This window comes from Lates calcarifer, linkage group LG15 (genome assembly GCF_001640805.2).
Source record: "Lates calcarifer isolate ASB-BC8 linkage group LG15, TLL_Latcal_v3, whole genome shotgun sequence".
Lineage (NCBI taxonomy): Eukaryota > Metazoa > Chordata > Actinopteri > Centropomidae > Lates > Lates calcarifer.
In genome coordinates, this window is record NC_066847.1 from 18,557,222 (window position 1) to 18,582,761 (window position 25,540).

The 25,540-nt window shown below is 38.9% G+C and overlaps 1 protein-coding gene across 2 annotated transcripts in view; it reads left to right on the forward strand.

Moving 5' to 3' along the window:
• LOC108893161 (pyruvate carboxylase, mitochondrial) overlaps positions 1-25,540 on the forward strand; it is a 261,450-nt gene that overhangs the window by 102,050 nt on the left and 133,860 nt on the right. For both annotated transcript variants that reach the window (XM_018691027.2, XM_018691021.2), the window contains exon 12: positions 18,025-18,207. In XM_018691027.2, the coding sequence (XP_018546543.1) occupies positions 18,025-18,207 (183 nt within the window). The remainder of the gene's footprint in view (positions 1-18,024; positions 18,208-25,540) is intronic.

Sequence of the window (25,540 nt, forward strand, 5' to 3'; positions counted from 1 at the left end):
TTGACTTATTATCAGCACTAACTCACCACAATAATACAGTAAATACAATACAAACAGTACATATACATCATACAATATACATATGACCGTCTGAGTCAGAGCATGAGACTGAGAAAGAGAATGAGACGAGAAAGAAAAACACTTCATATGGAAATTTTGAGTAGAGAAAGAAAAGAAGCTGGGGAGACAGTAAAATAAGAAGGCAAAGATAGTAAGAAGAACATGTGTGATGCATGATACATTACTGCAGTGGTAGATCAAGGCTTCGGCAGAATGATCAAAGTGCTTTTGTCCTTGTTAGAAAATAAAGAGACATGCACACACTTGTGCACAAGGACATGCCTACACAGGCAGGCACATTTACATTGCTACAGACACACAAATATCCAGGCCTTTACTCACACGAACACACACTTATCCATCACATCATCCATATCCAGTTTCCCATTATCCATCACAGGCAAATTCATTAGTTTCACTGATAAAAATGCAGCTCATTAATTCACAGCTCTTTGTAGTGTGTGTGTATGTGTGCGTATCTGTCTGTGTGTGTGTATTTGTGAGAGCAGGAGAGACAGGCAGAGGGGTCATAAGCAAAATTAGACAGATTGAAAATTAATTTTGGGGTGTGTGTATGCATGCATAAAATTGTGTGTACATTTGTGTATGGGCAAATGTGTAATGTCATCCAATTTCAAGTGGATATGCTGCCTTAGCATCTTTTTAAAGAGGACGGTGATGGAAATGAAATGGGTGAAGAGGGGATAGAAAGATCCCAATTTTGGAATGGAGCAGAAAAGATGGCTGAAAGGCTTGTTTTATTTCAAATAGTGAAGGGAAATTTTATTTACAGCATGTGTTGCCAAGAGCAGGAGGAACTGTGGTTAGACTATGTATAAAAGAAAATAATATTTACAGTAAGTGCAAAATACCAGTCAAAAGGGTTGAGTCAGAGGAGAAGTTCAAGCTGAAAAGGATGTTTGAGTGCTGGAGATACAGGAAGGGTAAGTTAGAGGTGAAATTAAGGCAAATGGCAAAGAGATGTCTAGAACTCACCAAAAGGTGCTAGATGCGAGAGGGGAGGAATGGACTGAGGATTAAGAAGCAGTACCTGAGGAGATGGCTGCAGTGTAGTGGAACTTGGCAGGTAAAGAGTAGTTTAAAAGTGAAGAAGGGGTAAAGGGGAGAATAAGGAAGATGAATACTATAAATGCTTAGACAGCAAGATTACCCCTGCTCTTGTCACTATTAATTTATATATGTATCCCATGAAATCTTGAAATGTAATTTTTTTTATGTATTTCTGGGTATTTAAATCATTTATTTTTAGTGGTGATTTGTGCAGCTGAGATAATTTGTTTTATTATGTGCTGATGATTCATAAGCTGACGTCAGTTTTTAAAAATGAAAGCATAAATGGAGTAGTGTGTGCATATTAATGGGGTCAGAATCTTATTGCAGTGCCCATATCGCATAAGTAGCACACTCTTTGGAAGGGGTTGCACAGGTCTGTTGTTCTCTGGTAAACACAAGACTGAGCAAGTCTTGTCCTCCCCTTACACACTTACATTTTCCTAAACTCCCCTGTTACTTCCACCTTTTTGTCTCTCTTGCCCACCCCCCACCTCACACAACTTTTGCTTCTTTAGCTGCCACTATTTGTGTTTGACCAGGCTACATTGCACTCCGCCTCTGTCTTCCTTGTCAATTCCCTTTACGCCTCCCTTTTCCTCCCTCAACTTTGCTCTGTTTCTCTGCCTGTCTGTCATGTATTTTTCAATGCCTTTGAGACCTGCACGTCCTTGCCAGCTCAGCTTGACAATAAAACAGTTGAACTCTGTATGTCTGCAGAGGGAGGGGAAAGGAGGAAAAAAGGTGAAAGGGTAGGGAAAAAAAGAGATGAGATGGTAGATACAGGTTTAGGCTTGAGGGGTGGTGTTGGTGTTGGAAAGGTGTCGTTGGGAATGGTGGGGTATCTGGATTGAGAAAAATTAGGCAAAAAATAGTGAGTGAATTATGGGTGAAGTAAGTGAATCCTTATAAATATGATAGTGAAAAGAGAAGCCAAAGCACAGCCAAAAGACACCAAAATATCAGGTTTGGAGAGTAAAGCCAGCAGTAGACTACAGTCTAAAATAAAACTAGCATGTTCCACATTCGACATTATACAGCTTCAGTTTCATTCACGACACTGCAGGAGCATACTACAACTGCATGTAGTCACTGCAGTATTTCCAAAATGTAAATGTTCCATCTTTATACCTGTACTTAAATGGGGTGAAAAATGCAAATTAATGTATTTGCCTTATAATGGCTGTACATATTCATGCAGTGACTCACTAAAGAACAATAGCAAAGAGCAGCAGGGTCAGTACCTGCACTTAGCACCCCTTAGGTAGCCTAGAGTAGAAAAGTACCACTCATTATCAAGATTAGCATTTACAAAAACTGGCAGCTCTCATATGTTTGAGTCAAGACCCATAAATAACACACACAATAGACTAAAATGAAGCAAGTGAAATACATTGCTTATGCAATAAAATAAATGCGACATATTTAATTATATTCTTAACTGTTTATTGCTTTTTCAGCGTGATGGATTGCTTTTTGATCATGATGGATGGATTGGAGAATATTTTTAATGAGAGAGGTGACTCATTTCTGAACATCATCAAACCAGCTGCCACACATTCACCTCATATGTATTCCTCATCTTATGAAATGTCTCAATTCTGTCCTCTTACTTTGTTTAGAGAGCAATATACCATCTCCTTCTCTTTTTTATGTCACTCTAAATTGTCTTTTTTCCTCCTGTATTATTAGCTGTAACATTTATTGCAGCCAGAGCTTGTTTTGTCTTTTGATTGGATTGCATTATTATCTGAGTTTCCACGTGAGTCACAGACTGAAGTTTTTATTGTGGAGGACAGATTGTTACTGGTAGTGAGTATACAGGCATCTATGCTCAGTAGTCTTTGGAAACAGTAAATTTGATTTCCAACCTGTAATACAGTTAAATGTTGAAGAATGTTGAATTGAAAGCCCAACTTTTTACCAAAATGAGAGCATGTTTTTGCTGTGTAAGTGAAACCAGTTGTGGGTTTTCAGATAATCAGGTGAAGAGTGGCATAAGGACACATGCTGATCAAAGTGTGAATTGAGGCTTGTTTGTTTGTCATCAGTGTAAAGGCATCAAGTACACTCCATCAGTATGTCCTCAACTTGGGCACAAGTACCCTAAGTATTGCTCCATGTAAAATTTAAATAATAAGAAGAGTGGAATCCATAATAAGCAAAATGGCAAATTAGCTGAAAATGAAGTAGGAAGGAAAAGCGAGCTGGCAGAGGCGTGGAGGGAATATAAAGATGGTGCAACGAAGGAAGGGAAGAAAGACGAGGAGGGAAGGAGCAGTGGAGGTGTAGTGACCTACTTAGCAAGAAATGGATGCTGTGTTTGGTTTATACTGTACAAAGACAGACGAAGGAAAAGATGCATGGAGAGTGATGGCAGTGATTGGAGGGGTGGGGGTGGGGGTGGGGTGCCAAGAGCTGAGAGAGAAAAATAATTGGCGGTCGGCCATGTTGAATTGTCTGGTTGCTGTGATACAATTGTGGCGCTTCCATGTGCACACAAAGTACATGGACATCTCTCTTATGCACAAACCACACACAGCACTCACTCAGGTTACATGTTTCTTTTCCTTCTTTCATTTTCTCCTTCCCATCTGTGTGTATTTTTTGGTCGTCGTCTAAATTCCACATTGTCATTCTGTCTTCATCTCTACTTCCGCAGTCCACCTCCCCTGTCACCTCTTCCCTTCCTCTCTAATTGCATCACATTGGTATTACTTCTGCCTGCTTGGGCAGATGACAACATGAGTGTGGTCCCGCAGGCCAAAACTGGCAGGTGTACATTTCAGTGACCGCATGTCATCTCAACTCTGTGAGTGCTAATTTCCCTCTCTCTCTTCTGTGTATGTGTGCATGAAAGAGAGACAGACATAGAGACAAAGGTACACAGAGATATGGGAGGGTGAGCTTAGCTGAAGTTACTTCATATGTCCCATAAAAGTTCATGATTAAATGATTAATGTGCAGTGTTCTCATGTGGTTAAGAATGGATCAGTATCCTGCAGCAGCCTCCAATCTTCAACTCAGCTTCATTTTTCATTGCGTTGATTGCATCTTTGATGGTGAACATTGCCCCCCGTGTTTGAAAATTTATCATGATCTCTGGGTCTAGCTACCGCAGGAATATTGAATTTTAGAAAACATAGAATAGAAATTTTTAGAATTATTAATTAATCAGCTAGCCCTGGCCTGGCCAGCATCCAGACTGCCCTGAAGACGTAGCACTGATCAGAAGGTGTATTCTGTCCTCTTGTACTGAAAACACAGCTATGGCTGAAGCTTCTAGCAGTTGACCATCAGCACCTCCTGCTCCTGGTCAGAAACCATGTTCAGTGGCAGAGAAAACTTACAAATTGTCCCTTTAAATGCTCAAGATAATATTATCTTATGAAATTAAGTTGGCTTCGGAAGTCAAATTATTAAGCAACGTGAAATATGATTAAGGGGATATGGCTTGAAAGCACATTTATTCTGTCTGTTGACCTTTGGCCCTGCACTGTAGTGCAATTTATTGGAATAGAATCCAACAACAGTATCAATATGACAACATCATAAATGTAAGTTTATCAAGCTTTCTATGTTTTTATGCATGTGAACATTTTTCATATTCTAATTGAAAAATCCAGAATAATGCCTTCCTTCCTTTCTGGTTTAGGGATGTTTATATTTACAATATTTTCATACATCATATTTTCAATATTTTCATGTTCATACACACATACATACATACTTATATAAGAGCAGATTAGATCCTTTATGTGTCATAATCTTTCCTTATGTAGCACACCCATTATATAAATACCTTCAGTGTTTCACACATGAATATTAATCATGGCGGCTTGGATGTTGTACAAGTGGGTTGTTAATTAAGTGATAATCACTGCAGCTCTGTTCAAGATCAAACAAGGTTTTCTTGCATCTCATGTAAATATTTTACATTGTATGTTATGTGATTAAATAGGGCACTTAGCTAATGCTGTTGTTCTGGTGGTGTAGTATTTGAAACATGGAGGCAAAAAACTGAGGAGAAATGGTCATTTAAAAAAGATGGTGTAATTAAAGTGGAAGCACTGCTAGTGTAAGGTGAGGAATAGGTGTAGCCTCAAGAAATGTTTGGTGTTGTCACAGGGAAGAAGACAGGGAGTGACTTGGCAGCACTGATGAAAGTTGAAAGATAGTTTGAACTTTTGGGTGAGCCAGAAGGCAGAATGAGGAGTCAAGATGAGCCAGAGCAATGGCCAAGGCATCTGCCGCAGGGGATGAACTGCCAGGTGTGGAAAGAAATTATTTTGTAAAAAATGCATTCCCTTAATATTGCATTAACAGTGAGAAATGAGGCACAGTGGTAGAAAACGCAAGCAACTTTGCCTCTGACATGTGAATTAGGGAGAAATGTTTGATCAGACACACATAGTAGAAATCTGGGCATGGCACACTACCACAGCATGACAGTCTTGTTGAAAAATGCATATTCATTTGATATAATGGAGCTTTAGCGCATAGACTAAGAGTCTACAGACATGTTAGTGCTTCTCTGAACCTGTAATTAGGCACTGACTGCATTAGCATTAGCATGCTCACTTTGCTAATTAGTATTAATGAGTACAGGTGAGGCTGATAGGAATGTTGTTAGATTTGCAGGCACAAAGCAAATTCTTGATTTGAGAATGAAATGAAAATTACTAATTTTCTTATGATAGTGCAGGATAAAAGTCCTAGGAGATCACAGCAGTTAATACAGTTCATCTTGTGCAGAACATGAATGTGTTTATCAATTTTTGTGGCAGTCCTTCAAATGGCTGGTGAGCCATTTCACTCTAAACCACAAATGTCAACCTCACAGACTTTCACAAGGTAAATCCGGGGATTACCAGCATCAGCAGCATTCATCCTCTGGGGACCCTGAATATCTGAACCAAATCTTTTAGCAATCCATCCAGTCTGACTAATAAAAATAAGAGTGTGTATGTATACTGTTTTGAAGTTTTGTTTGCATTGTCTAGTACACCTAATGCTAGATAGAAGGCTGTATTGGAGCCATGGATTGAAGTGAACATGGCTTTGAGTTTAAACAGCAGAGACATAGAAGATAGAAGACATATTTAAACATGAAAACATAAAAGTCAACAGTTTCCCCAAGGTAATGAAACTTTGAGTGAGACTTTTCCTGGATGAGGCACTGTCATGTTTGAGGTTATTCTTGATTTTACTCAGACTCCATTTAGACTGTTGAGACAACACTAGTATTTATGTTCACATTGTCCATATAGCTGTGAGTGGGATTTGTTTGTATCTGTCTATCCACATCTTTTACATTCTTAGAATAGCTTGAGGTTCATCCAAATTAGGATAACTTGTATATCAGATACAGTCTGCATGTGTGTGTGTGCTTGTCTGTGCCTGTGTGTCCACCCATCTCCACCTCCAAAGCCCCAAACAGCTTGTAGGGCCGTCACAGACATCTGGTTGCCACTGACTCTAATGGTTGCACTGATGTTTAATACTGCATGAGAGATAAGAGTGACTGTGTGTGTGTGCCCGCGCGCACGCGTGTGTGTAGGTGGATGTGCGTGTGTGGGCAGGCAGCAAGCATCTGTGCCATGTATTTCTTCCAGAGTCTATGTTGTTATTCAGTGTGTGTGTGTTTGTGGTTAGTGTGTTAGACAAAACATGAACATTTAAGGCTAACCTTTTTCAGCAGCTGGGCACTTACAGTTGTGTTTTTGTTTTTTTTTTCAATTATGAAGAGGAGAGACGAGAAAAGGGGAGTAGATATGTAAGAGGGAAATATGAGTAGAATCTGCACTGAGAGAATATGTGATGGGAGGAGGGCAGGAAAAGCAAGTTGAGAAGGAAAAGAGAAGATTCAAGTGAAGGAGATGGCAGGTGAGGAACTAGGCTATGAAAGGGAAGGAATTGAGAGGAGATGTTAGAAAAAGACAGGAGTGGAGGGGAAATGAAAGGAGGCGGAGCAAAAGAGCAGAATCGAGAGGAGAGCCAGAGAGAATATGAATGGAGAGGAAAATTAGAGAGTGTTGTGAGGTGGAGTGGAGGCAAGGCAGAATGAGTGATAATTGATTAGAAAATTCAGAGAGCAAAAAAGGGATAAAATGAAAAGGAGGAAAAACCAGAGAGCAGCAGAGATCCTCTACTGCTCATTAGGGTCATTATACCTCAGTCTGGAGCGCACACACACTTACACACACTGAGAGGATTGAAAGGAGAAGCCAATTTAGACGGGTATCAAAAAACGAGCCTTTTGATGAAATGCAACGAGGGACTGAAAGGAGGGCTTGTGTGTGCACTGCTGTGTGTGTGTGTGTGTGTGTGTGTGTGTGTGTGTGTGTGTGTGTGTGTGTGTCGGTCTGTCTTGCTCCCTCTGAGTGTCAAAGTAGTTTGCTCTTGGTCAAAAAAAATATGGTTTTGTTATGAAGAACATACACGTGCAAACATATTTTGAGCCTTCACTTGCAGTTGCACTGCTGATGGTCTGAAGTGCTCAAACAAGATGATGATTTGAGGGATACAGTGGTCAGAATGAAAAATAAACACTGAAAGTCAGAGCACGGAAGAAAGGAAAAAGTTTAAATGAAGTAAGAATGAAAGGATAAATAAAGCCTGGGATGCCCTAGGGACTCAGACACAGAGCGAAAGAAAGAGGTAGAGTGAGGTAGATAATGGTTTTGTGAAATGGAAAAAAAAAAGAAAAAAAAAAGAGCTTGTATAGAGACAGGAAATGAAGGTGAAATTGAAAGGATAGGAGGAAAATTGAAATAGAAGGAGAGGGGTGGAGTGGTTGTATTTTGGATTCAGGTACTTGAGTGACGGTCATGGACTGCCGGGTAGGCTTTGGACAAGCACATGTCAAGAAAAGCCACAGATAACAGAGTCAGCAAAACCTAGAAATTGGCCAAACATTGCTCAAGTGTTTCAGTCTGGATGTTTGACTGACGAGCTGTATCTTCATTTTTTTTGAGTTAATACATCATATATAAATTGAATAATGGTTGGCTCAGGTTGGTTTTCTTTTCCACAATAAAACCTAGGACAGAATAAATCAAATTTAGTGAAAAAAGGTTTAAAATCACAACAAAATTGAGTTCACATTGGTGTCTTATATATTAGTGAAACAAACAATCACCCACTAATACTCTGTTAATGAAATTGGATTGGTCATGGCTTCCTTGTTTTTAGCTTTGGGAACGACTCATGGAGGGTTGGAGAAGACAGACAATGACTTTTAATTAAAGCCAGATCAATATGCCTCGCTGTCACTATATTGGTTATCAGTCAGAATGGTTGAAGGTATTTGTCACCAGGCTAGTGCAGCCATTATTTCACAGGGGAGTTGCCTGTAATGATTTAAAACAAAAGAAAAACTGCCTGTGCATCTGTGCCTTTGTGTGTTATTGTCAAGTGTGAGTAGGTCTTGGTAATGATCCACAACAGGTATTGGTTCTCCAATTGATGTAATTGGTGTTCAATTTATTAAAGCAGACCAATGTAAGGCTTGAATTGCTGATAACCAATAGTATCACTAGGGTGACCTTTTGGTGTCTTGAATAATCCAGTAGGAAAGGACAGATGATCAGGAAGGACTGTGGCTGCTGAGGATAAAGATGTGTTGGGTGTATGGGTATGGATGTATAAATTACATGCATATATAGAGTATGTAGAATACACAATGCACAGATTCCTCATATTTGTAGAAATTCCATTTCCTGTTTTTGCTTGTCACTAGTTGGTCAGCATTGTTTCTGATTGGGTGGATAGATTTACAGCCTCACGTGCTGAGCCAAACCAGTAATAATGCATTGCTAAATCTACAGCCTCTCTGAAAACAGTCAGCTGTCTGGAGATGAGAGGATTCTACGGGACGCTTGTATACATGGGTGGATTCACTAATGTGAATTCTCCAGTAGCGATGGCTACAAAATGAGTCCTTATCCAAGTTCTTTTCATACAAGGTGTACAAGCTGTCATATTGGTTTCTATGTGTAAAGTACAGTTCTGAAAAATTACACTTTCAGATGTACTCTGATGTACTCCAAAACTGAAGCCAGGGATCAAGGTTTTCTTTTTATGTACATTCATGAATTTTGTTCTAATATTGCACTGGTTTTCAAAGTGTCTCTTTTTTCCTTTCCTTACCTTTCGAGTAAATGTGTGAATGTAAAAAGCAGAGGTGACAGACTGTGTTTTTCTAAGACATCAGCCTGTTAATCATTGTCATGGGTGAATCCATTTTATCTGCTTCCTGTGCTTCATACAAACATGCCCCGTGGTTGTACTCACACTAACAAATTTCCTTGACCCTTGATTTTTTATTTTTTTAACATGTTTTTGAAAACTAGACATAAAAAGGAGGTTCCCCTGTTAAAACAAGATAATATCAAATCCTAACATGAATACTATGAATGTTAGTCCCATTAAGCTCACAATGTCTGCTGTCTGCATTTTGTGCTAAAAAAAAGTATTTTTACATAACCTTTTTAATTCCATTTAGAATGAAAAAGATCAAATTCCTAATCAAAAATAGTGGGGAAACATACTGGCTCAGGGGGCTTGTGACACCATACTCAGACCAGGCTTTAATTTAGCACGTTGCAGTTACATGATAGAGACATGCATCCAAGTCAACTGAGACAGAAAGATACCCAGTTTTGACAGACATCAGTAATTAAATTCAGGAGATGGGCAGATTTTTCCAGGACTGCCCACAAACTGTCACCAAATTCCTTGGGAGTCAACCCACTTACACATTTAGCCATGGAAGGAAAAAGTAGGAAGATGCTTCTGAGACATTGAGTAACTAAAAGTAGTGACCACGTTGTGAAGTTTGCATCAGTTTCTGTGTCAAAAAATGTTATTTAAAGTAGGATTTTGTCTTTGAGTTCCTCTTGCAGACCTCTTGCAAACCTTCTAACAAGGAAAACTGAAAATGAATACTGTCATGGGTATGGATATTCAGATTAGTTCATACAAAAAGGAAGCACAGCAGCATGAAGTATTTATAATGGAGCAGTTGTGAAGCACTACTTTTACATCAGGTCTTGATAGCCAATAACAATTACCAGCAAACAAACTTTATTCTGCCCTTCTTCACCTCTGTTCTATCTGTCTCGCTTCTCTTCCCTCACCTCTCTCACCTACAGCTGCTCTGCTTGCCATGATTCATCCACACAGCTCGACTTCAAACATTAACATGGCACTTATATTCTCTTCTTTCCTCATCTCTCTGTGTTATTATGTCTCTTTCCCTTTATTACTCTCTTTACCTCTCTGTGCCTCTGCCTCTCCGTCTGCTCTTCTCCCTCTCTAATTGGTATGCTATCAGTTGGAGCTCAGATATTGCTGTCACTTTCTGTCTTTCTGCCTCATACACAGAGCTGAAACACAGTGTGTGTTGTCTCGCTGTTTCCTCTCTATACATTAGCTTCAAGTGTATGTGTGCTGTCTCTTTCAGCTCCATATCTAAACAAGAGCTGACAAGAAAAGGGAAAATGAAACTAGGTAGCAGTGAGATTTAGAGTTGGGCAAAAGTCAGTGAAAAGGTGAAAGGTTAGGGAAGGGAAGAGGGCTTGGTAGAGGAATCAGTAAAATGGGAATAGAGTGAAGTGGATTGAAGGAGAAATGAACTTAATGGTAAATGGCTCAGAGAGAGTTTTCAGTGTTATTACCAAAGCAAGCTAACTGTGAAATCTGCTCTTGGGTCCACTTAAGGAGCCTGAGGATTTGGGCCATTACCGTGTTACAGTTCCTAAATGGGTTTAGAAAGTAACAAGGATCTTGTCCAGTCACTGGTGGAAACCACCTCGGACCCATAATCAAGCTTATTTTACCTCTCTATTTCTACAAGTTATTTATTTATTTTTCTGCCTTCATAAGTAAGCAGGCTGCAATGAACTGTAATGTCTTTAAAAGCACATTTTATATATTAACAAAACACTGTTGAGTTTGGCGGGCCTGTGGGTCATCTGTCATCTAAACATTCAGTGATTGGTCCAGCACAAATCTGATGGGGCTAAATAAATTTTCAATTGGATCTTTCCAGACTTAAATCTCAGAGAAAACTGAGCTTGAGAGATGTATTCTGACTGTGTGTGTGGCCAACAATAAATTTGAACAAGCACTGTATCACATCCACAGAAACTAATATGAATGTGTAGACAGTCTGGTTTAAGAGTCCCAAATGACCAAGAATAATCTGGGTCAACCCAAGTCTCCCACCAAACAGAATTAATGTAACATGACAGATCCAACAAAAATTCATAAGAATGTATAGAAAATGAAAATGCTGAAATATTCTAGTATCACTCAGCTCATAGTTTTGGTTTTAAAGCCAGCACATTTAGCAATTAGTTAGTGCATAACAAAACAGCGAATATTGAATAGCGAACATTAGACTTCCATTAGTCAGGTGGCCTAAACACGACTCCAGATGAATTCTTATTGTATGTTGCTCTCTGTCTGCTGGATGTGTAAATAGGCAATTGTTTACTAACACATTTGTGATAACAGCTCTAAAAGGTGATGATATGTTAGTGTTGTTTTCACAGCTTGAGGTAAAAAAAAAAAATCAATGAAGCTTTGAAGTAGGCGGTCTGGTAATATGCAAAAAAGGCAATTAAAACTTTATTCATCCAAAAAAGTGTGAAAATTTTGCAGTTTTTTGAGGTCATGCACTGAATACTGTATGTAACCTGTCCTGTGTACTTGTGTCATAGAAATCAAAGGAAGTAAATAGCAAGATTAAAACAGTTTCAGGAGTTGAGCCCTTTGGATACACAGTGAAATGAAATTCCTCCCTTTTTTGCTTAAGAGAGCCATCTCTCTTGATCATATATAATTCACAACGGTGAGTGTGATATTTATCTGCATGATAAATTGCAAGGCGCTGTGACAAATCCACTGTGACAAATGCACACACTTTTTTCGCTGCAATTCATAGGTCTAGCGTATCTCAGGATTGTTGGATAAAACCCATTTAGTCAAACCACTGATAGCACTGTGTCCAAAATATGTGGACATCAGAATAACACTGTTTCTTTTTCCTAAAATAAATGTTCAGATACAGTTCCATGACATTTTTTACACATGTTTTCTTCCCTTATTACACTTGTATGGCAACATATCAGTGTGGTCAAGTGAAACAATATACCACCACTTGTCATGCCGTTGGCTTTTTTGTTTTCAATTTTTCACTTTCTACCATGTGCTCAGTAAGTTTTATGACTTGGGCCTCTGAAACCCATTCAGAAGCCATTTTGACAGTCTCAAAAATGCATGGCGTTCAGTGGGGAAATCCACTTGTTTATCTGAGTTCCTGAAAAGAAGAGTGTGTTTTTAGGGATTTAAGATTTTTTTAAGACCACAATAGTAGGCAGTGCAGGGAGAATTTATAATGTTCCCATGGCAGACCAACACTCTTTCATACAACGTCAGAGAAATGCACCATTGACCTATGATGCAGAAGGAGTGGAGGACAGTTTCTGACTGATAGAGTTCTAGCACCGAGAAATGGAAGGGGGTTGTAGGCAACACGATGGTGATGGAAAAATATGAAGCAGGAACACAGATTTGCAATATGCTGTAAGAAATGAAACAAATTTAGAATAAAAGGTGTGAATCACAGTGAAGAGACAGTGAAAAGTCACCACTGGTACATTATAATGAACTGGAAGTCCCAACTTCAGCTTGTGTACACGTGTTTGTGTGTATTTACACTACTGATTAACACAAATCCACAAGAAAACAAGGTGGATGATACTGGATTATTGCAGTCAAAATGCACAGCAGCAATAATGTGTGAGTGTGCTGGACAGTATGGGACTAAGTCAGTGCATGTATGCATCAGCAAGACCATTTCAGTGCCTTTGGACTAAATTATTAGGATGTGTGACTATCCAGAAGAGTGTGAGAGAATGGGGAGGCGGGGAGACGGAGAGACACTGACATGGAGAGAGTCTGAGAGAAGAAAGTGGGGTTTTCATGTTAGACAGCACCCTGGACTGAAAGAAGCTAACACCCTGACTTCAATTATTAACATGGTACTTGGCTTTTCCTTCAATTCTGCCTGTACAGTATCTCTCTCCTCTCTCTGTCTCTTTGTGGCTACAAGATCCTTAGTGGCTCTGCTTAGGTTTGAGTCTTCACTGAGTGTAAGATAAAGGCACCATCTCGTAGCTGTGGGGTGTTGCTGTGACACCATTTATCTTATATCTATATGCCCTGAATCCAAAATTAATACAATCATTATTCACAAAAGCGCATACACAAGAGCATAGCATAAAAGTACATTATCCCTCATTACCACATAGCAGACAAAAGTAAATTCCACACAGGCTTAATGAGCAAAAACTGAGCAAAAATATTTTGTTTATTGGAATTAATTGTTGAAAATTCTCTCATACAGTACATAAAGTGAAATTCAATTTAACTATTAACATTAATACCATGCAGGACTCTTCAAATTGTGTATCCACAGTTTCTGAATGCCCTCTGGAATTAAAATTTTCAGTCTTGTTTTTATATTTGTTTTTCCCTGCAAAACAACCTCCGTCTGAGTGGTTCCAATAACTGAGGCTCCACTGTGCTAGTTTTGTGGGTTCCAGTCAACTACATATCCCATATATATGTTTGTGCAGTAAAGTGTAACAGCAAACATCTGTCTTGCTGCATGTTTGATTAGTCTCTTGACATGAGCAAGACAAGATTGTTTACAGTACAGAATTCAATTTAGAACAATACTGGCCCATGTTCATGTGAACTCAAAATGTGTAGATGTTTGTGTGCACATGCATTTATGTCTGTCTGCCTCATTGCTGGCCAGTGCATCTTAAAGTATGTCTGTTCATGCAAATGCATTCATTATATTGTTGTTTCTTTGTCTGACTCCTGAAACTCTGCAGTCTGACCTCACTGTTAAGTAAAGTAGATGTTCCTATCAGGCCTTTCATGGCAGATTCAGTTAGATGACACTTCTTCTGAAGATTGTCTTGCATCTCAAACAAACTCTGCTGGACATACACAAAAAAGAAGCAATCAAGTACAACACAATATTACACCCTGCTGCAATGCATTCCATCTCTTTGCTTTTTCTTCTGTATCTGACAGTCATGTACATACTGCCACACACATCACGTTATCTCTGCTGCTGCTGAAATTCAATCATCTGGTTTAACACACTTTGCTAATTAATGCTATTAGGATCAGTTGATCCAGTATTATCACAAATTTGTTTCTGTCAAACATTATGAAAAAGCACACACACATAAAACACTGGATATGTCACCACTTACCTCAAGTCTAAGCACTACCAATGTTATAATCCCATTTATACCCCAACTTCTAAATAATATATTATTTTATATGCCTACCCATTTATGTATTGCATCTGTTTCATAAGGCATCTTACTGATACTCCTGATACTTCTTAGATTTTTCTTGTGTGTATTTTTAGAGTTATCATAGAGCAGCTTGAACAGTCAGATTAGAAAATGCATCTTACTCTCACACCTGGTAAAAATGCCAACCACAAAACAACATAGGAAGTGCAGTTGTCACTAACCATCTGGCCTTTCCACAGGAGCACAGCCACACACTTGATGAATTACAAGCCCTTGGTAGTGGATGACTAGCCATGCAACAACTTACAGTTTACAATCTGATTTTGGCAAATTAGCTTACACTGTAGATTTACTCACCCCTGGTACATTAATAAAATAATCCTCCAACTGTCTGTATTTGACTATTGACAGCATGTTAAGCTGACAGCATCTCAGGCTTTACAGAAACAGTCTCAAGACCACCAGTTAGGCCAGTTTTAATGAGTTTTGAATATTAGATCGGCCACCAATCAGTTGACACATCCCAGTGGTATGGATGGCTCACAGATGTGAAAATGTGAGGCTGTAGGGTGGTGCTAGTGAAAAACTTAACTGCGACTTCAAGACGACAACAAAGGCCATGATGCCAAGGAACAGATGTGCCTTTGAGCTAGTCTCTTCCCCTTTTATCACTTCGTTGCTCTGGATAAAAGTGTTAGAATTAAACTGTGATTATGCAGTGGGATTTTGCTGAAAAAAGCCTTGATGCTCACCCAGCTTCTGTGGATGTATAGACTGAATAAGTCAAAGCTATGAACAGTTTCAGTTTCAATGCAAGCAGTGTTTAGTGCTTTACAGTATACTCCTCCCTGGGGATGTAGCAGTTTGATGTTAAATGACAATGCACAAAGAAACCCAGTGTAGCTGTCTGACTGCCAGTCAGTCACTTTAACACAGCAGTCAGCATTCAAAGCTGCATTGCAATGCTTGGCCTGCAGTGTTAAGGGGTGAGAGGACAGTTTTAAAAATATAACCTGTGCACATTAAGGAAATATTTAATGAATAGAAAGGAAAACTAAACAAGAGTGTAGATTGGGGCATTTGCACAGGAGGGTTGGCAACTGCCTCAAGACTAGTGTGGAAACAAGGTGCCCCAGAACCTCATTGGCAATACCAAAAAGCATCAGTTGGCAAACTGTGGCTAATCAAAAGCACTGTTTAATGTTTTTAAATAAAATCAAATCTACAGAGCGTCTTTGTTGGTAACCGCTTGAAAAAGAAAACACCCAGAAAGAAGAAATGGTGGCTGCAAGTAAATTTTGCAGTGAGATATTTACAGTTCATTTTTTAACATTCCAGTTTTAAAATCTAATTGCACCTTTAGCTTTCTCATGTTACCACCATACAGAAGTCTCATTTACAAAATACATGTTTTCTTCAAGTTTGCCATTTGTTCATCCTGTTGCAATTACTGTTTCTTCTTTCAGTGCTTCAGGAAAATTCAGTCTCTGTCACCTACTTTTTGTCAAGTCTCTTGTCAAGAGAGAGTTGGGGGGGGTCATTATTTTAGCATGGTAATTGTACCTACAGTATTTCATTATTCAGCAAGGGGTGGAAAAAGGGCCTCCTGGGGAGAGGAGTGTCAGGCATTATAAAACTCACAACCAGGAAACAGGGGTTTTTAGCCTTGAAAAAGTATATTGTGCAAGTGTAGAGGCTATATGTGAACGCAGCAGTATGTGACACTTTCCTTGGTTTCAGCATCTCATTCATTTACAGCTCTATGTAGGCAGGCTCTTTGAACTTTGCCTCCATTTTACATGGAAAAAGATCAGGAGTCCTCCTTGTGAAGGGCATTTCCAAGTTGAAAACTGCATTGTCCACTTACCCCCACAAAGAAGTAATTTTGCATTTGGCCTCATGTTAAAATAGATTGAAATATAAATTGGAACAGCAGATTGACATCTAATTTCTGTTCATTTTGGTGCATGCCATAGCATATTAACACAGGTACAGTAGAACCAGAGCATAAAGTGGTCTCATAGCAACCTGGTATTGAGTGCTCTATTCATTTAGTCTGTTTTATTGTAAGTATGCAGTGATATTGTGACACATTCTTGCTAACATGATTTATTGAGGGAATTATATAGTATTTTTATCATTAAGCCATTAGAGAGGAACAGAATTCCTTTCTTGAAGAATAAGGGCAAAATCACTCTAGATAAAATGGTGAAGTGTAAAGAGCAAGAAGATAATGAAAAAATATTGTTGGTCATAAATGTTGGCAGCTCTGCACATCTACATTGTCTGAAAATATTACCAGCGTATCATCAGTGTGGCACAACATTGTTATAATTATAATTTCTACTCCTCTTTCTCTTCCAGCCCTCAAGGGGCTCCATATGTTGTAGTGTTGGACAGTCCTCACTCTCCTCTTCACATCTCTTCTCCTCCCTCTCTGCTCTCTTGCCAAGTGGTTTGGAATGGTCCAGCCTTTCCATCCCTCACTCCTCTCATGCTTGTTTTCTACTCTCTCATCTACTTATTGTGCCCTCTCACATATCTGTCTGCCATTGCCTTCCAAGTGCAGGTTAATTTACGCTTAACGTTTTAGGCACCTAACAGATGTGATGCTTTGCATTCCTGCACTGTCCATGTAACAAGACATTAACAAATGCCAGAGACAGTGTTGAGACAGTAGAGTGAGGAAATCTTTTACCACTGCACTGAAATATTCAGCTGACAAAGAAAAATGTTTTTCATCTTACACTTTTGGGAAGTAAGCAAAGTCTGCCACATTTATTTTTGATGTTTCTGGCATTTTCACAACTTTTTTACAACTTAAATATGGAGTGATAGGAAAAACTGAGGGATATGTTACAAACATTCAGGGTTGGATTTGAACCAAGCACATAAACACATCTCAGATCACTGAGCTAGTAGGAATCTTTGTCTGTGTGCTTACTGTTATCTCTCTCCCTGTCTTCACTTGACTTGTCTGCCTTCTTCCCTGCTTCTTTTGACCACTGACAATTGATCTTAGACCCTCCAGTTAGCTTAGACAGTGGATTATATAAAATTAAAATAAATAAAATTGATTACTGTGGTAGAGCAGTTGTACATAATTGACACAAATGTTAGTATTTATCACAAAAAAGGAAGAAATCTAGAAAATCTTTAAAAATCATACATCCACTGGGATTACTGGACCATGTAGAGGGAGACAATAATAGCCCTAATGAAAACACTAAATCTTAAATTGACAAATTATGCAAGTGTATTTTGTTGCCAACTGCAGCAGAATCCACCATAGTAATACCCACAGGAATACTGTACACATTTTTGATTTATTTTTGCACTGCTTTGCCTCCAAATTATATTCACTTGGTGTTAATGAACAATTATTCATTGCAAATTTTGAGTCTGTCTCTACAGAATGTAAAGTAAGACAAAAAGTATTTGGAATATTTATTTGTTTGCAGTTTATATGTAATCTGAAACAGAAAGATATTTTTCTGTTGTATGAAGTCCATCACTCTTCACTCCACTGTCCTTTTCCTGCCAGGTCTTCCGAAGCGGTGAAGGCATGGGTATTCGTCTGGACAGCGCCTCGGCCTTCCAGGGTGCTGTCATTTCACCCCACTATGACTCCCTGTTGGTAAAAGTCATCGCCAGTGGGAAGGACCTGCAGACAGCGTCTTCCAAGATGAGCCGTGCCCTGGCTGAATTTAGAGTACGAGGCGTCAAGGTAGGAAACTCAGCCACACATGCTTTATGGTGCTGGTGCTCTGTGAGGGGTTTAGTGCTGTTTATATTTGTATTTAAAGTTCTCATCGTTTCCTGTGGAGTTCTTTCTTGACAGTAGAGATGTTTCTGCTGTGAACTGATTGGGGAGAGTAGCTTGTGCTTGATGAACTATTTGAACCAGTGCAGCATGGTTAAGGGTGTGATACAGTTAAAACTGAAAGGGTGAGAGGGACAGCTTTTTGAAGGTCTCTGTGTACTGGATTGTCATAGTTCAACAGGTTACTGTGAAGTGGTGCTCCAGCATTCTTGGACACTTGGCTTTGCATCTCTCTGTTACTCTTCTGGTTCGCCACTTACTCGATCATACTCTTTATTTCATGTTTTTCAAATGGAAAATATGTTCTATCAGTATTTGAAACTGCCTTATGATACAGGATACAAAAAGACAGGGGGCTCTGGTTGAGGAAAGCTGTGCTAAATATTATCAGTAGGTGCAAATGGTTGTTGACAGACATCAGTGTCCTTCAGTGACTCAGAAGGTGGGGCTAATTAAAAAATAATGAGCTGAATGGTTTGTTCATGTACCCATCATATAAGTAAATGATGTTGTGATCCACATCACACGTCTCCTTCACCTTTTCAGTTATTTTGTTTCCATACTGGCTTATGAAATAAAAGCATGTGTTGATTTGTACTAAAATATCTGTACCCTTAATAAGACAAAGCAGCACAGAGTCAGCTCTGTATAAAGGTCAGACTTAGATTCTGTGATATTGTTTGCTTTTAGTTAAGACATTGTAAACATGACAACGAAGTATCACACAATATTAAATAAAATGGATTAGGGAAACAAAAAAATGGTACTATCTGTATTTTTGTCAGCTTAGTGAAAGTTACAATTTAACAAATACTCTGCAGAGAGAATATTGGTCTTTGCCACTCCAAGCTCTACTTTAACAGATGGCTGACATTTTATAAGGCTGTCAGTTATTGAGTTAAATATAGAGTTAGTTATAGAGCTCTCTTCTATTTTACACATATTTGCATCTTCAATTTTCACCCTGCAATTAAAAAAGAACAATTTGCGATCAGGATAAGTCTGATATAACACATGCCAGGAGCTCATGACTCGTGCCTTTTTTTTCTAGCACATTGAGTTGCAAGGTGTGTTAAGGTACTAATCAAGCTACAACTGGAAACATTACATTTGGTAGCCAAGGTCTTAGATGTTTTTGTTGTACACTATGGATTAACCATGACTGGTGTCTGCAAAGATTCAAGCAAGGTGAACGAGTCTTGTAAGCAGTTGAGAGTTGTTACTATTTTTGTTTTTGTTTGTATAGAAATGGTAGTAAACTGAAAGGGCAAGTAGAAAGATAGTTTCACATTCAAATAAATGTAACATTTTTGTAGAAGTTAAGTGAAAAGACACATTCCAGTCATTAAATCATAAGTATAATCTAAGACAAAGTTTGTACATCAATTAGCAGATTATCAGAACATGAGCTTGGCGTCTTATTTTCTTTAAAAGCAAAATTAAAGGGAAGCACTTCATGTCCTACTAATGTTGTGCAACAGAGTGTAATGAACTGAGAATTAAAGTCAGCAGTGGTTAACATAAAATTGGAGGTGAGACTTCACACCTATAGGCCAGTAGTAGTTTGTAAAGACAACTGTGGTGTAGAAATATGTACAGAGGGTATATATATATATATATATATATATATATATATATATATATATATATATATCTTGCTTTCTTTCTTTCTTTTTTTTTAAAGCTTTGCTTTGCTGAATTGCATACAGTTTCCTACCTGTAGAGAGATGAAAACAAAGACCATGGCAGAAATAAAGGGATTGCTGTAGCCAGTGGAACTGAAAATTCTATCAGCTCAGTCATAGTAATTCCTCAGTCTCTTTTGAATTAGTCATGATGAGGTGAAATTGCAAGTCAAATTGGTCTTCTCAACTCTAATTTCTCATTTAACTAGGAGTGCACTTTACAGACTGTCAGCACAGATTTAATAGATTAATTTTCTCTTCTGATAGAGTTACAAAGTGTTTGATGTTAGCCAAGACTTGTTGGGCCTGTGGACACTGTCCTGTGTCCTCATTGCTGTGGTTTCTGTAAACAGGCACTGGAGAGTCAACTTAATGTACCTCTCTAGCAGCGGATGCAATTAAAATCATCCTGTACAACAGAAACAACTGTTTCTCAGTTTTCTCAGTGTAAAAAAGGCTGTTTTTTCAAGTAAGGACAAATGGCCAATGAGGACAGTGTGTTCTGTGTCCAGTTTACAGTGAGAAACCTTGGTGCCTGTGCTGATCAAACTTGAAGTGGAATACTTTCTTTTCTGGACCAGCAAAGAAACAAAAGATTTCTACTTCATTGACACAGGCAGAGAACAGATGCAAAGAACACTGTTACAAGGTCTTGGATTTAACTTATTTTTCTCTCTTTAAACTGCTTTAAATTATAGCAGCTCTTTACCACCAAGTTTTTGTTCATCATTTGTAACATAACAAACCAACAGACCTTCAGCCAACACTGTGCGTCAAAGTAAGTGAACATACCTTATAGGACAGTGAGTTTGAGAGTCTATTTTGTATGTCCTTGTGACTTCACAGTTCCAGAGTGGAAAAAAAAATCAAAGTACTTGTATCTCTTTCATTCCATTTCCAGACCTTCTCTCTCAAGTAAGCACAGAGACTCTGTTTTGCACTTTGATGACTCTGCTTCAGTTTGCTTGAATCCTTAGTAAGACACAGTTACTAATGTCCCCAGTTTTAGGTAGACCACTGAATTATCCTGTGTGTTGTCTTCACAAAGGATCTTTGAGTTGCATCCTTAGCTGGTAAACTTTTATTCATCCTCCTTCATTGTCTTCTCCTCTTTCGTAATGGTACATGAAATCAAAATCATCCATTGCCAGCTTGAAAAAACACATTACACAGGGCATGATAAAACACATTAAGAGCATTAAGTTTCTATCTTAGCAACTAGTTAACTGTACCCACCTGGCATTACAAGCTTGAATCTGTCACTGATTAGCTTTCTACAGTGAAAACCAGATGGTTTCTGAGAGCCTGGCTTATCTATTATAGAACAGAACAAATTAATATGTTATCCACTGCTGGGGATATTTTATATTCTGCTGCTCTAAAAACTTTTTGGTGAAGTTAATAGTTGGAGATGAGATATCTGTTTGACGTGGGCATACTACGTCATCCAGTGAGTCATTCCTTAAGTCCCAGATGTAGTTTTCTGTCCTAGAAGCTGATTAGCTAATGTCTTGTGTATAAATTAGCATACTGAGGTGGTGAGATTGAGTATTGAGGACCCTGTGCATTCCATGTCTCTGGATCTATGAGAATGTACTGCACATTCATACATGCAAATGTGACCAGTGAAAATGTTGGCTAGAACAAGATTTGTGGTTCATTGTCTCCTGGTTTGTGTGTTTGTGAGCAGTGGCCTTGGAGAGAGTTGCTTGTGCTGTGTTGGAATGTCACCAGTAAGAAGCCAGACCGCTGGCAACAAATCCAAGGCCTATTAATACTATGGTCTGCTTGCAGAGATATGACGCTGAAGGCTGACATCCTCATAACTTCAAGTTGTTGTTTTTTTCCCTCCCGATGAAGAAAAATGTGGCTACATTAAATTTGACATTGACAACACCAGGCTTTTTAAAATCATTCTTGGAGTTTAGTGGCTTAAGTATAGTATAACCTTTAGACGAAATAATAATTTAAAAAAGTGAAAACCACAATGCTCCAATCAACATTTGAATTACTTGGTTGACACTTGACAACATGCTGCTCTCCTCTGTTGTGTGGAATTATGTTTGGCATTTCAGAAAGCTCTGTTTATCTCTCCCTGTATTTGCGTGCATGTGTGTGCGTATCTGACAACATTTCAGTGAATGTGCGGACATTTGTGGGAATCTTGTGGGTGTGTGCACAAAAGATGAGCCATGTGTGTTAAGCAGTAAAATATCCCACATCTAGCAGCAAAGAGAGAGGGAGTGGGGAGAGTGATGGACAGGAAAGCGACAGGACATGAGACAGGAGAGCAAAGATGGATGGATAGAGGAGCTTGGGGAAAAACTGCAATAGGGCAATCAAAATGGAGAGAGTGTAACATAAAATGACAAGGATGGCAGTGCTGCCCATAGAGGCCAGTACACCTGTGGCTGTTGTGATTGTTTCTGCAATGCACTTGGTACTTGAATATAAGTATTAAAGACTGTCTTTGTGTTTGCATTGGTATTCTTTGTATTACAACACAAACTAGTCAGGATTCATTAAGTCTCCTCAGGGCAATCAACAAATGAAAAAGAAAAAATCTCAGCAACACTCTCACAAAACAAATACACCGTTCTTCAGGAACACTTTCATATCTGCTTACCTTAACTGACCATTAACTAACCTTTCCCCTAATAAGTTGTCAACTGTAAGTGGACATGGAGTAACATTTCTTCATATGCTGAAGCAATGTGTATATATGTATATATCTGTATATATATGTATGTTGGTATATACACTACCATTCAAAAGCTTTATAACATGCCCATTTTTTCAGTTTTTTAAATTAAAGCAGTTCAAGTCCAGTGACCTTCAATGATACAAACTTCAGCAGTAAACTGAGGTCACCAAAAAGGCATTTTTCTGGTATTGAGAGATTGGTTAAATTACAGCTTTCTTGCAGCAGTGGAAGTAAATTAAGCCTCGCAAGTTAATGCAAGCAGTTCCTACAGGTGATTATTTACACACCCTCTGTCTGTACAAAGTCAGTGTTAGAACTTGGAACAAACTGTGTTGCACCCTCTGATGCATTATTAGGATAATACTGCAGGAAGTAATACTGTGTGATGGTGAGGAAAATCAAGTAACAAAGGAATACAGACCAATTGGTCAGGGATTCAGCCCACAGCAAGATAATGACCCAAAACATTGGTGGCTTGAAATGATGGAAACTGACACAGTCTCCAGACTTAAATCCCATAAAGCTGGTTTGTGATGAACTGGACAGAGGGTGAAAGCAAAGAAACCTACAACACATTTGTGGAAACTTATGCAACAGTGTTGTGATCAATTTTCTGCAGTGTGTCTGACTCCTGAATCAAAAAAAATTATTGAATGTAGTCCAATCAAAAGATTCCATGATTCCTTGTTTTTAAAATCCTCAGTTGTTTTATGCTATTTTTTCACTGAAATATTGCATTATGTAAATTTAAGGACAACTGGAAAATTGAGGTGTTCTGAAACTTTCCTGTGCAAATTACTCATCTCACATGTTGATTCCTGGTTTGTCACGCAAAACCAATGAATGACTAATAACTAAAGAGCTCAAGAACACACATACTCCCTTGTTGCAGAACATCAGATGATTTCTGGCCACATTCCTGTTGATTCCTGGATTCAGTGTGTGACAGACAGATGGGATATGTAAAGACAAGGGACAGACAAATAGAATGTGTCCAACAGAAAGAGACGTCAAAAGAGAGACAGCATGAGAAACTTTCAGAAATAGAGAAATGGATATAGGTTATATCTAGACTTTTTTTCCTCATGGCACTGTCAATATAATCTGTCCACTTTGGTGGAGATTTTAACAAATGGAGACATTTAGGTGTGTGTGTGTGAGGGGGGGGGGGTGCAAGCGTGTGTGTGTGTGTGTATGTGTGTGAGAGTGTGAGACTCTTCACAGTTAGTGTCATATTTGTGACACCGGGGGCTTTGCTTTAGGCAGCATGGTTTCATTACTGTTCATCTTTACACCTCATCAGTAAGAGCGAGAGTGTTTGAGGTAACCTGAGGTTGTTGCACCCACTGCGTGTGTGTGTGTGGATGTGTGTGTGTGCATCTGGCGATGATTCCCATCTAGAAAAGTTCTTTGAAGAATCTTTGTAATGTTTCGCTTCATTATAGTCTACCAGATCACAGGCTAGTTTCCATCTGAAGATCTCCACGTTCTTGTCCTTCTGTTACCTCACTTCATTTGAATGGAAGAGCAGGATCTCTAGGATTTTTAATTTGCACATGTGCCATATATGATTATTCAAGTTGTCACATGGGTGGTCATTTTTGGTATAGCACAATTTGGGATATCAGGACACCAGTAATCCATTCTCAAATTGAGAAGTTGTTTCCACATACCCTTTCTGTTTACATGAGTCTCAAGTGTGTGTGTTTGTTAACCTGTGTCATGGTGTACATGAACACATCTGTCAGGCCAAGCACTGCATTTCCCAGTGCCTCTACTGTCATATCCAAGTCTTTCATCACACATAAGCTCTTTTCATTTCTGTCTCTGTCAAGTAAACAACTCCTCTCTCCTTTCTTTTTTTTCTTCTCCTCTGTCATGCTCTCCCACCTCTTCACCTGCTTGACCTCGGCCTCCCTTCATAAGCAAAGTTGTCGTCTAGTTCTCTCATGTGTAGCTCTTGTTCTCAGATCCCTGAGCCTCCTGTTAACAGTTCACTGAGCTGGTTACATGTGTTTTCCCATTGTCTGCCTTTTCCTGTCTGATATTCATTTTTTATACCTACGGTGTGGTTTCAGAGTCCCTCATGTTAGCCCTTTTATAGCCACTGTTTATATGATTTAGTCATATCAATGGCAGTTATTTCTGACATGCAGCACTGCAGACTGCCAAATTTACACTCAAATCAAGTTTGATTGTAAATCACTCACATTTTTTGTACAAATAAATCAGTTGTCTGGACATGATAGGGCACAAATGAAGAACTTCTCACATATTCTTCCAATAAACACAAGAAACCAGGAAAACACTGTGTGAATGAGGCTCATTGTGCAGAGTGGTAAACGTCAAAGCAATTCATCCCATAGCAAAAGGCCACTACATTTCAAATGGATTTTCAAGGTTCCTCCTGAGCTATCTGTGTTATTGTACAGGACTGAATCACTCCAAACTGGACTATACATAACATGTTGAATATAACTGAAGCACAGAGCATTGGAGAAAAGCTACCTTATTCATTAATTCACTTTATTTATCCAGCTGATAATCTAACCATCCATCCATTTTTCATGTTTTCTTGGCCTTGATTTCTTGCCTCCTTGCCAGTTCCATCACCATAGTCACAGTGAGATCATTGTTAACCTAGCAACAGGATGTGCCCTTTTTTCCTCTGATCTGGAGTTAGCCTCCTGCGACCTTTCCATCATGTTCCATGGCAGGAGTAGGCAGAAACACTGATCTAGGCTCATTCACCCAGCATTTACAAAGAAGAGAGGAGAAACAGAAAAAACATCTAAACTCTGACTTATCAGCAGGAGGAATGAGAGGTTTAGACACACTGACAACACAC